This window comes from Berghia stephanieae, chromosome 2 (genome assembly GCF_034508935.2).
Source record: "Berghia stephanieae isolate SIO BIC M18660-M18661 chromosome 2, UCSD_Bste_1.3, whole genome shotgun sequence".
NCBI classification, from domain to species: domain Eukaryota; kingdom Metazoa; phylum Mollusca; class Gastropoda; order Nudibranchia; family Aeolidiidae; genus Berghia; species Berghia stephanieae.
The window spans coordinates 42,807,687-42,821,095 of NC_088361.1; the positions used below are offsets into that span (position 1 = coordinate 42,807,687).

General features: G+C 39.0%; 1 protein-coding gene across 2 annotated transcripts in view; it reads right to left on the bottom strand.

The window, feature by feature from the left end:
• Nucleotides 1–13,409, bottom strand: part of LOC144964925 (calcitonin gene-related peptide type 1 receptor-like) — a 112,265-nt gene that overhangs the window by 53,579 nt on the left and 45,277 nt on the right. For both annotated transcript variants that reach the window (XM_078899719.1, XM_078899720.1), the window contains exons 4-5: nucleotides 11,489–11,586; nucleotides 5,525–5,616 (exon numbers count right to left, since the gene is read on the bottom strand). In XM_078899719.1, the coding sequence (XP_078755845.1) occupies nucleotides 5,525–5,616; nucleotides 11,489–11,586 (190 nt within the window). The remainder of the gene's footprint in view (nucleotides 1–5,524; nucleotides 5,617–11,488; nucleotides 11,587–13,409) is intronic.

Sequence of the window (13,409 nt, forward strand, 5' to 3'; positions counted from 1 at the left end):
GTTAGTCATATATTATTAGAAGTGATTAAGAAAAGCTAATGAAAATTGCAATGGGCCATAGATCTCTGAACTCTGTTGACGATCGAATCACAAAACGAAGCAATGTCACCTCGATAAAAATTGACTGTATTGTTTCACCGTACAGAATAAACAAACACTCAAAGTTAAATGGTCAATGATAATTTAGCCAAAAACTGCGTAATAAAATCGTGAGTCACACAACTTAAACATACAATCATCTTATCATTGATTATACTGTCATGACTTTGTACCTCTAACGACGTGCACATATATGCAGGTCTGACTTCCGAATCCACTTATGGGCCTAGTTTAACATTGTTGTAATGGACAATATTTTGCGCCATTTAAAAAAAAAAGAGATTTTCATTACACAAATGAGCCCATAAGGAATTGGGTTATCAGACCATTCAATTCCTGATAATGCACCATTGTCTGCTGATAAGAGAGAGGCAGAAATGCCTTTAATTAATTATCACGTTTAACAACTAAACTCACGTCGGTCTTTAACAGTATCAATTGTTTTAAACTCAGATCTGAATATGATATTTTATTGTCCATTTATATAGAGGACAATCTATTTTTTTACAATACAGGGTAATGTGATGGATGAGGGAATCTGCCGGGTTGGTTCCTTGACTTTTCTTCCCACCGATTGCATTTTTATGATCAGGGACAAAGTGTTTTTTTTTTTTTGGTTTTTCGTGACGTCATAGAGTACATATAATGATAATAATCATAATCATAGTCATAATTATAACAGGAATGATAGTATTCATAATAATAATTAAATAATAATAATGAGGATAATAATAATAATAATAATAATAATAATAATATTAATAATAATAATAATAATAATAATAATAATAATAATAATGATTAATGATGATGATGATGATGATGATGATGATGATGATGATGACGACGACGAAGATGATGATGATGATGATGATGATGATGATGATGATGATGATGATGATGATGATGATGATGATGATGATGATAAAATAAGAAAATGAAAAAAGAAAGAAGAAAGAGTAGCGGACAAAATGTTAGTGCGATTCCTTCTCAACACGAAACACATTGCCTTGTCATTAAAAGAGAACTGTTTTTGACAACAAAGGAAAATAATCTCGCCACGCTTAAAATAAAAATTTATTCGACCGTTGTTTTGGCGTAAACAAGAGACACGTACCGTATATAGGAGATACCAGACAGAGCTGATTTTGTATTTTCAATTTTCCAGATTTTATTATTGATTCTTACGAGTCAAACCGCAAAACAATGGTCAATTAAACCCGTTGGTGAATGTTAATGGCTATCTAGCTGTTGTCAATAAACAAAAAATGAATAAAACACCTTCAAAAAAGAACAAAACTTGAAACATGGAACGTTTCGGCCCCAAAAGCCCTCCTCAGACAACAATAAAAACAATAAAAACATAAATGCTTTGCTTAATAACCAGATAAACAGAAACAAATATTTGGCACGTCAAAGCACTGCCGGATATTGGGCTTCACAAAAATACCCAACTTGACTCCGGTCTGAATCAATGTCTAGCTAGCTATACGTCAGGCATCGATAGATACAAATAAGAGTACTGCTACTATATACACAGATACAATCACACACACACACACACACACACCCACACACACACACACACACAGGACGACTTATCCTGAATGCAATTTACATTTTCTTTCAAATAGCCTGAGATGTGTGTGTGTGTGTGTGTTTGTGTGTGTGTGTGTTTTGAAAGGGTGGGGGGGGGGGGTTAAATAAAGCACTTTGTTGTGCTTAATACATCAAATTCCCAACAAGCAGTTTCAAATATTATATTTATCCCATGGGAGATTCCGTGTCAAAAAAATGTAGTATTTTCCCTGACTATAATATAGCCTGGAGGGTATTTATTGTGGAGGGTGAAAGAGGGAGAGGGAGACCAAGAAGAAAATCGTCATAAGACAACAGAGAAGGGATGAATAAGTCAGTGACTGAAAGTGGGAGGGTGGCGTAGGACAGAAGCTCGTTTCGGCTGGTAGTAGCTGAGGCCGCGTCCAGGATGGAAAAACCATGATGATGATGATGATGATAGTGATGCTGATGATGATGATGATGATGATGATGATGATGATCATGATGATGATGGTGATGATGGTGATGATGAGGAGGAGGAGGACGATGATGATGATGATGATGATGATGATGATGATGATGATGATGATGATGATGATGATGATGATGATGATGATGATCATGATGATGATGACGATGATGATGACGATGATGATGATGATGATGATGATGATGATGATAATGGTGATGATGATGATGATGATGATGGTGATGATGATGATGATGATGATGATGATGATGATGATGATGATGATGATGATGATGATGACATAACCCGAGACTGTGCTGTATGTAGCCCAAGGTTTCTATGGGGGAAATGGAAGGGGGGGGGGGGGGGAGGCATAAATAAATCACTATATTGCACTTAAGACATCAAACTATCAAGGAGCTGTCACAAGGAATTTCTCATGAGTCAGTCTTAATGTGGTATTATTCCCGACTGCATAATTCGAAACTGTTCTGCAGCCTAGCGTTTCTATGTGTGGGGTGGGGTGGGGTGGGGGGGGGGGGGGATTGTGGGATAAATAAATGACTGTATTGTACTTTAGACATCACATTACCAAACAGCCCGGGTCATAATGTGGTATTTTTACCCAACTGCTTATCCCCACACTGTTCTATGTTACGTTTCTATGGCACCCAATCATGAATGATAGTGTATTGTTAACTCATCTAAATAATGGACCAGGGCCTAATCCGTCATACAGACAGTAACCATTCAATTCCCGATAATGCACACTTGTCTCCCTCACTTAGCTGATAAGAGAGAGACAGAAACGCCTTTAATTAATCATCACGTTTAACATATAAATACTTCGAAGTATAAAATCAAATATGTTACAGTGAAAGACATAATCAGTCGGATTGTGAAAAGGTTTGAACTGAGATATGAGAGGGTCAATTTTTATCCAAAATAAGTTCTTGTCATAAATGATTAAATGAACCCTATTTGTACATCTTCGGGAAATATCAAGCTCAATTTAACTTCTAAATATTTTTTTACAGCTAGATCTAGTCAAGTTGAAAAAGTATGAAATTTGAGAAAAGTTGCTAGATACCTTTCCCATACATTTGACCATAACTTCATGAAAATTCACCCGATTTACTCCAAATAAAGATTAAAATGCTCTGGTGAGCATATTATTTCAGAAAATAGAAATCCAAAATTTTCACCTTCCGATTGATTATGTCATGCACTGACATATGTGGTTACTGTATTAAAGTACAAGAGGGGTGTTTGAAACTTCAAACTTCTGTGGACACAAACAAACACCCCCCCCCCCCCAAAAAAAAAAAACAAAAAAACAAAACAAAAGCAAAAACAAAACACAAACACGAAAATAAAAACAAGAGTGCACCAATAATCAGAAATGGTACGCCTATAAAAAGTTGATAACGAATTCTATTAGTGTTTCGCAATCCAGGAAGAAGATGAGAGGATTATTTATGTAACATTAACTTGGATAAATATGAAAGGTTCATTTGATGCATTTCCAGTATTCATCGTACTCCAAAAGCTTCTTAATACGTCCATTAGTTATCCATTACGCCACAATATAGGGCATATATATATATATATATATATATATATATATATATATATATGTGTGGGTGTGTGTGTGTGTGTGTGTGTGTGTATTTCCATATCATTCACATTGCTTCAAAGGTGTCCATTTCGCAAGAGCAACTTAAAAATATATGCCGCCTCCAATGGTAAGGTATTCATTAACACATGAGTCGAGTAAGATAATGTCAGTAAAGCGCCCTCCCAGAAAATAACACCGATGCCAGAGATTTGAGATCATAGTCACCCATCGAGCTTAATATTGTTTGACTCTCTCTATATATAACGAAAAAACCCCCAAAAACCGTTGGGACATCGATGTCACAAAGAGGAAAAAAAGTATCCCCAGTATTGTGGAATGACTCAGCCATGAAAGTTATCTTTTGCAAGAGACTGTAACCTTCCTGATTAGAGCTTGAAGATTAAGTACACGACATAGAATAGAGAAAAGATAATGACATTTTGTGCCATAGGAAAGCATAAATGTGCCATTATTTTAGATTACAGAAAAGCAAGTGTGGATATTAACGTCAAAATGCTCCAAAAATGATTGGTACCGTGGCTACAAATCCAAAAACTATCAGAATCATAGGAACAAAATGGGATGTTTCGGTTTCGGCGGGTTTCGGCGGGTTTCGTAAAAAAGAAACACCGGGAAAAATGTGTCATACTCGTATGTCTCGAAATCGAATACCATAATGTATACTCAATCCTTTTCCTGTAAAATCGATACCACCACATGACCGTTGTTATTACATCTAAGACCGTGGCTGTTATCTTATATTCACTATTATCACCAGATCCAGCATTGCTTCGAGCCTTTGAAGACTAATGCATAAATGCCAGGTGACAGCCAAATCTCAAAGATCTAAAACTGCTAAGAGGAGTTAGAATATAGGTGTGAGATGTAATCACTACCCATAATCCATAGCATACGAAAAACTATTATTATATAATATTGTACCTTGCCCTTGTTTTAAAAAAATACTAAAAGAGAGTTAGGTACGTCGAGAAATTCAGATGATTAAATTACGAGCAGAATCCAAGAGAACTAAAACAAAACAAATAAACAAACAAATGTTTTTTAATGAAGTAGAAATCCAGATAATAAATTTGTAAAAACACCTCAAAAGAAAATCATTGAAAGAAAAGCAAAACAATTAATTTAAAGGAACATCAACAAAAAAGATAAATTAGAAAAACTCAAAGAACAACAACAACAACATCAAAAATCCCAGCACAACCACCCCAATACTCGCATGATTGTGATTATATTTTCAGGTAAACATACATTGACTCAAAAAATACCATCATGTATTGTGTGACCACATGATATGATCATATTAAGGACTTAACAAATTCAAGTACATTTTCTAAGAAATGGGACAAGAAAACCTTATACTACAGTCTTGATGGACCACGCAATTATAGTCAAATTGTCGGAAATTTTATGCTTTTGAAAAAAACAAAACATATAGACAGCTTGCATAGAAAAGATCGTTTAACTCTCTCCTTGCCAACTATAGGAAAATCGTCACATTCGTTACGATACAACCAACATTTTTCTTATTCAAATTTCTTTTGTACATCATAAAATTTAAAGAAAATGTGCAGTGTGTTGTACAGCATATTTTGCTAAAGAAATTAGATACATATCGCTAGAACTTACTGCTATTGTGTTTGAGCGATAAAAAATATATTTTGTGTTAATTGGGTGTGAAGTTTTGGGGAAAATCCTGAAAATGGCTGTTAAGGAGAGGGTTAACTAAAAAGGACAATTTGGACATGATCAAGACCTACTTGAATCGCAGGAAGATGATGCAGGCTGGGATGAGGCATACAAGGCTGATGATATTGCAGGTAATCCCAACCACATAAAGTGGTTTGAAATCCTAGGGAAAGTAAAGAAAAGAAATGGATTTTTTTGTCGTTTTCGGAATGTCAGTAATATACTGTGTACATAACCTATTAATCATTGATACATAAAGGTTTGTCAGTCATTTTTTTCTTCTTCATTATAATGATATGAAAAATTGGAACAAACTAGTTTGAACATTATGCAATTGTACACAGTAACACAGTAACTAGAGAACCAAATTACGTAAACTGCCCCGGGCAATAGATGTTCGACTTTAGTAGGTCAGTTTCCACCCATTCAGTCCCCTGTGCTCCTAGTACTAAGGTCAGCAGGCAGTGGTTGCGTACAGATCTTGATATTTAGATCTTGTGTGAAAGATAGTGTACCTTTAAAAAATCAGAAATGGCAACAACAACAAAAAAACCCCCCAAAAAAACAAACAAACCCAGAACAAAACCAAAACAAACAAAGAAAAAAGAACAAAGTAAGAAAAAAAAAACAACAAAAAATAAAGAGACCAAAATAAAATCCCCAAAACAACTATACAAAAAACAAACAAACAAAAAAACCAACAAAAACAAAACGAAAAACAAAACAAAAACAAATCAACAACAACAAAAACAACAAAAATAAAAGTAACAAAAAGAACCCAACTACCTCTCCCAGAAAATTCCTTATTATCACCTCCACTAACATGCCATAAATCTGCGATTTATAAAGGACCTCATAATAGAATAAGTAATACAAATCGTTCTTAATAACCATTTTCTCAAAGAAATAGAGGAAATCGATTACAGAATTCAAAGACTGCAAATTCATTCTATTCATGCTTTGTCTTTTGTTTAAAATTTTTAAAATATATATAATTTCGCATGATGTGATTGGAAGTTAAATCAAGCAGAGGTCACCTAGTAATAATTGTCGAAGCAAGCAATATAAATGTGCATCGTTCCTATTTATAAAGGAATTGATCATAAAAGGTTGATGACAAAAAACAACAACAAAAAACAAACAAAAAACAAAAATAAACAAACAACAAAACAAACAAACAAGAAAAAATAAAAACAATACAAAACAAAGCAAAACAAAAACAAACAATTGAGATCAAATAATCTTGAAAATAATTGAGATTTCTCTGAACAAATAAATCATGTAACGATCCAAGAAATCAGAACTTCTTGACGTTGTGTAGCAAATGATCAAAGTTGAAAAAACAAAATGGAAAAAACAAACAAACAAATACACTTTGACAACATTAAGACAACATTAAACGCTGTCAGATCCTTAAACACGATAATTAAGGGAACGTTTTAAGGAGATGAGAAATTGTGCAAAGGACGTGATGACTGGACAGAGTAGAGAGTGTCAGAAAGCGCTCGGGATATGTGATGTGCTAAAACGGATACAGCATGACAGAAAAAAAAAGTTATCGATTATAAAACTTAGTATCTACAGCTCTTTGTTAAAGTCATGGATGTTAAGGAAAGGACTCTAAACAAAGTGGGCGTGGTCCTCTTTTCGTTTTTTTAAATACGATGACTTCCGCCATGCACAGAGCAATTTCCGTTTTAATGGATTAATGAGTCTGAATCTCAACTTAGCTACCTCTTAATTCTCTATAAAATACTCTCGGAAGTCTTTGCGACTTTTGCAATCACAAGAGTTGCTATGATATAAATCTTTATCTCAATGATAATGGTTGACTTTAGGCTTATAAATTCATTTTATGTTTCCCTTATAAACGCTAAATTAGTTTAATACTAGATTTTAAAAATTCCCGTGGAACGATGGACGCGCCCCCTTTTACTGCAGACATTAGAGCAAGAAGTCAATTTTAAAAGTTGCATTTCAAACATATTATGGATGATATAAATGATTTTCCCAAATAATAATTGTCACGTAAAAAAATATTTATGTTTGTTTCAAAATAACATAAGAGTATTTATTTTATAGCAAATAAAAACAAGCTGTTTACAGTCAAGTGTTCCGACGTGACTTCCGCCCGCTTGTTTTTACACTAGTGTTGGGCGTTATCAGAAATGTTCGATATCAATACGATACGATATAACAGCGATACTGATATTTTAACAAGAAAATCACTTCCCTCGTTGGGTGTGTCTTTTTTACGAAACCCGCCGAAACCCGCCGAAACCCTGTGAAACCCGCCGAAACCCGACGAACCCGCGAACCGAAAGATTATGGGAAGTAGGTGGCAGTGGGGAGTGAACCTAGAACTCAGGGAAGTGTACACCATTGGGGAGTGAACCTGGGACTGGGTTTCGGCGGGTTTCGTAAAAAAGAACTAGTGCTTTTTTACGAAACCCGCCGAAACCCGCCGAAACCCGACAATATCCAGAAAAGTTATGGGAAGTAGACAACTGTGGGGAGTGAACCCGAGACTCAGGGAAGTGTACACCAGTCGGGAGTGAACCTGAGACTAAGGTTATCGGCCGGTTGCGGCGGGTTTCGTAAAAAAGAATTAGTGCTTTATTACGAAACCCGCCGAAACCCGCCGAAACCCGACAATATCCGGCAAAGTTATGGGAGTTTAGCAACAGTGGGGGTTGATCCTGGGAATAAGGGCGGTGTACACCAGTGGGGAGTGAACCTGGGACTGTGTAAAAAGGATATCAGTGGGAAATAAACCTGGGACTAAAGGGAGATGGATACCATTTAAAGTTGAAGCCGGATATGGGAGTTGAGTACCTGAGGAGAATGAACCTGAAACTATAGAAGATGGGCGCCAGTGTGGAGTGAACCTGAGACTCAGGGAAGTGCACACCAATTTGGAGTTAACCTGGGACTGTGGGAGATGGATAACTGTGGGTATCCGAGCCGAACTATAGGAGTTGGGTACCAGAGGAGAATGAACCTGACACTATAGAAGGTGGGCGCCAGTGGGGAGTGAACCTGGGACTATGTAAAAAGGATATCAGTGGGAAATAAACCTGGGACTAAAGGGAGATAGATACCATTGAAAGTTGAAGCCGGATATGAGAGTTTGGTACCAGAGGAGAATGAACCTGACACTATAGGGTGGGCGCCAGTGGGGAGTGAACCTGGGACTATGTAAACAGGATATCAGTGGGAAATAAACCTGGGACTAAAGGGAGATGGATACCATTGGGAGTTGAAGCCGGATATGGGAGTTGGGTACCAGAGGAGAAAGAAACCTGACAATCTAGGAGGTGGGCGTCAGTGGGGAGAGAACCTGGGACTATGTAAAAAGGATATCAGTGGGAAATAAACCTGGGACTAAAGGGAGATAGATACCATTGAAAGTTGAAGCCGGATATGAGAGTTTGGTACCAGAGGAGAATGAACCTGACACTACAGGGGGTGGGCGCCAGTGGGGAGTGAATCTGCGACTATGTAAACAGGATATCAGTGGGAAAGAAACCTGGGACTAAAGGGAGATGGATACCATTGAAAGTTGAAGCTGGATATGAGAGTTTGGTACCAGAGGAGAATGAACCTGACACTATAGGGGGTGGGCGCCAGTGGGGAGAGAACCTGGGACTATGTAAACAGGATATCAGTGGGAAAGAAACCTGGGACTATGTAAACAGGATATCAGTGGGAAAGAAACCTGGGACTAAAGGGAGATGGATACCATTGGGAGTTGAAGCCGGATATGGGAGTTGGATACCAGAGAAGAATGAACCTGACACTATAGGAGATGGCCGCCAGTGGGGAGTGAATCCGGGACTATGTAATAAAGATATCGGTGGGAAATAAACCTGGGACTAAAGGGAGATGGATACCATTGAAAGTTGAAGCCGGATACGAAAGTTTGGTACCAGAGGAAAATGAACCTGACACTATAGGAGGTGGCCGCCAGTTGGGAGTGAACCCGGGACTATGTGAAAAAGATATCGGTGGGAAATAAACCTGGGACTAAAGGGAGATGGATACCATTGAAAGTTGAAGCCGGATACGAAAGTTTGGTACCAGAGGAGAATGAACCTGACACTATAGGGGGTGGGCGCCAGTGGGGAGTGAACCTGGGACTATGTAAACAGGATATCAGTGGGAAATAAACCTGGGACTAAAGGGAGATGGATACCATTGAAAGTTGAAGCTGGATATGAAAGTTTGGTACTAGAGGAGAATGAACCTGACACTATAGGAGGTGGGCGCCAGTGGGGAGTGAACCTGGGACTCAGGGAAGTGCACATCGATTGGGAGTTAACCTGGGACTGTGGGAGATGGATAACTGTGGGTATCTGAGCCGAACTATAGGAGTTGGCTACCAGAGGAGAATGAACTTGACACTATAGAAGGTGGGCGCCAGTGGGGAGTGAACCTGGGACTATGTAAACAGGATATTAGTGGGAAATAAACCTGGGACTAAAGGGAGATGGATACCATTGGGAGTTGAAGCCGGATATGAGAGTTTGGTACCAGAAGAAAATGAACCTTACACTATAGGGGGTGGGCGCCAGTGAGGAGTGAACCTGGTAATATGTATAAAGGATATCAGTAGGAAATAAATCTGGGACTAAAGGGAGATGGATACCATTGGGAGTTGAAGCCGGATTTATTTCTCACTGATATCCTTTTTTAGATATTCACAGGTTAACTCCCCACTGGTGTGCTATTCCCTGATTCCCAGGTTCACTACCCACTGGCGCCCACCTACTATAGTGTCAGGTTCATTCTCCTCTGGTACCAAACTCTCATATCCGGCTTCAACTTTCAATGGTATCTATCTCCCTTTTGTCCCAGGTTTATGTCCCACTGATATCCTTTTTACATAGTCCCAGGTTCACTCCCCACTGGCGCCCACCTCCTATAGTGTCAGGTTTCTTTCTCCTCTGGTACCCAACTCCCAAATCTGGCTTCAACTCCCAATGGTATCCATCTCCCTTTGGTCCCAGTTTATTTCCCACTAATATCCTGTTTACATAGTCCCAGGTTCACTCCCCACTGGTGTGCAATTCCCTGAGTCCCAGGTTCACTCCCCACTGGCGCCCACCTTCTTTAGTGTCAGGTTCATTCTCCTCTGGTACCCAACTCCTATAGTTCGGCTCGGATACCCACAGTTATCCATCTCCACAGTCCCAGGCTAACTCCAAATTGGTGTGCACTTCCCTGAGTCTCAGGTTCACTCCACACTGGCGCCCATCTCCTATAGTGTCAGGTTCATTCTCCTCAGGTACTCAACTCCCATATCCGGCTTCAACTTTAAATGGTATCCATCTCCCTTTAGTCCCAGGTTTATTTCCCACTGATATCCTTTTTACACAGTCCCAGGTTCACTCCCCACTGGTGTACACCGCCCTGATTCCCATGATCAACCCCCACTGTTGCTAAACTCCCATAACTTTGCCGGATATTGTCGGGTTTCGGCGGGTTTCGGCGGGTTTCGGCGGTTTCGTAATAAAGCACTAATTCTTTTTTACGAAACCCGCCGAAACCGGCCGATAACCTTAGTCTCAGGTTCACTCCCGACTGGTGTACACTTCCCTGAGTCTCGGTTCACTCCCCACAGTTGTCTACTTCCCATAACTTTTCTGGATATTGTCGGGTTTCGCCGGGTTTCGGCGGGTTTCGGCGGGTTTCGTAAAAAAGCACTAGTTCTTTTTTACGAAACCCGCCGAAACCCAGTCCCAGGTATAAGCCATTTCTCAGTTTTATTTTAAAAAGATGCTGTAATCCATTTTTAACAGATGGATGCGATGCCAGGCACCAAGTCAACCATTAATATAGCCACGCCCCTGCGCCTCGCTTAACTAATCATCAGACAAGAAGAGTGTATAGATAGCCCGATCTTACTATTCATCAAACGAAAGAAGCACTTTTCGGTATGATTAATAACAGCTGATCGACCCACGTGAAATTCCTCTTCGTTGGCTATCTAGTCTTATCTATGGTGAAATTAAACAAAAAATGAAAGCACTCACTTGTAAAGTGACACAGCCTGTGTAGTCTGTCCATTCTCTCCCGTCCCTGGGATCCACCCACCAAGTGCCGTTCTCGGTGCACGTCTTGGTAGCCAATCCTTGACAGGGGAAAAATGGGTTTTAAGAATTGGTTTAATTAACTCACCCAGCTACGCCCATGATTAGTGCGCTGCATGCCGTAAGATCGAATGAATCCGTATTGATTTTGAAAAACCAAATAAACTTTTTTTAAAAAAGCCAAGATATTCTTTAAAAAGAATAAGGAGTCACTCAATTTTAGTCTTGGTCACTGCTGAGTGAGTTGACTAAGCGGCACTTTTACCATACCATTTGTGCTGACTGAAATGTATAAGGAAATTACTGCTGTACTATGACCAAGAACAGAGAAAGATCAAAACAAAAACAAAAAACAAAAACAACAACAACAACAACAACAACAACAACAACAACAACAATAACAACAACAAAACAAGAACCCCACCCGACAAAAAATATATGATCCAAAACCAGAACAATAGAAACAAACAAAAACAAACCCAACAACGAACAAAACAAAAAAGTACACGGAAAAACATTAAAAGAAAAAAACAAAACAAATCAAACAACAACAGAAAACGAAAACAAACAAAAGCAAGAATATACAAAACTTATCATTTGGCAAAAGACTATGTTATATCGATATATTTAAAGATAACCCTTAACTTTCTAAAAGGATCGAGTAGGGGGATAGGAACGACTGTTGTCGATAAGGAAACGGCCATCGTTAGGACACACTGCCCGTCGTGATAACCTGTGCAAGACTGTTATGCAGGGCACTGTGGAAGGACAGAGAAGAAAGGGAAGACAGAAAAAGAATGTGGCACGACAACTTTGACCTAAATAGCCTTCTAGAAAAGGCCAGAGACCGTGATGTGAGGTTGTGAAAGTCTGCATCCTGCATGCATGTATCCCCGACGATCAACTGATCATGGGATTGAGTGAGTGAGTAACTTGTTAAAAATGATTACCATACGTTGTTCTCTGAAGCCACAGGTTTAATTGTTTTTGGCAGGTTGGAGGGGGTCATCTAAATCTATCGATATGTACGTCAGAACTGTTCTTCTCAAAATGAGAAAAGGGTTTTTGTTCCTGTACGGTAGAGCAGACTCTGATATAACAATAAGACAATCACAAATTGTGTCGTCTGTATCAAATGTACGGCTATGCGGTCTTGCGGTATGACACTCGCTTTCGGATCGGAAGGTCCTGGGTTCGAGCCTCGTTCGGCGCATAGTTGAGTTCTTGGAGAAGGCTCTTTACTCACATTCCCTCACCGTACTCAGGTGTAAAATGAATAACTGGCCGTTAACAGCGTTGTCTTTGTCCGAAAAAGAATTTGTAATATCGCCTAACAGGCCAGGGAGCCATTGTACAGCGCTTTGAGCACGTTTAGTGGATATTGCGCTATATAAAATATCTTTTGTTAAGGCCCAGCGATGTTAAAGGATATCAGGATGGCTCAACAGATGTCCAGATGATATGAACTAGAATAGTGTATTTTACATAGATCTCCAAATTTGACTATGTGTGAGTAATTATATAGCTATATGCTGAGACTAATACCAATCGTGGTGCCAATAGCTTGGTTGGTAGAGCACTCGCTTTACTCGTGATCGATTTCGGGTGCAGTCGAGACTTTTTTCTGACCCCATGTTCACCCACCAGTTATTGGGTAGCTGGGTCTGTTAGATCTGGCGGAAAGTACTTTTCGATTGACTAGCGTCCTATTCAAAGGGTAGCAAGTAATTGCTATTGTCCGTTTATGCTATAAAAGCCGGGATATGCTCCGGCTTTTTTGGGCCTTATGGCTCTGACGGTCTTATCTTAACATAAACAAGTCAGATAAGTAAAGAGAAGTTGTTCCTATCCCTTTTTCTTAGAT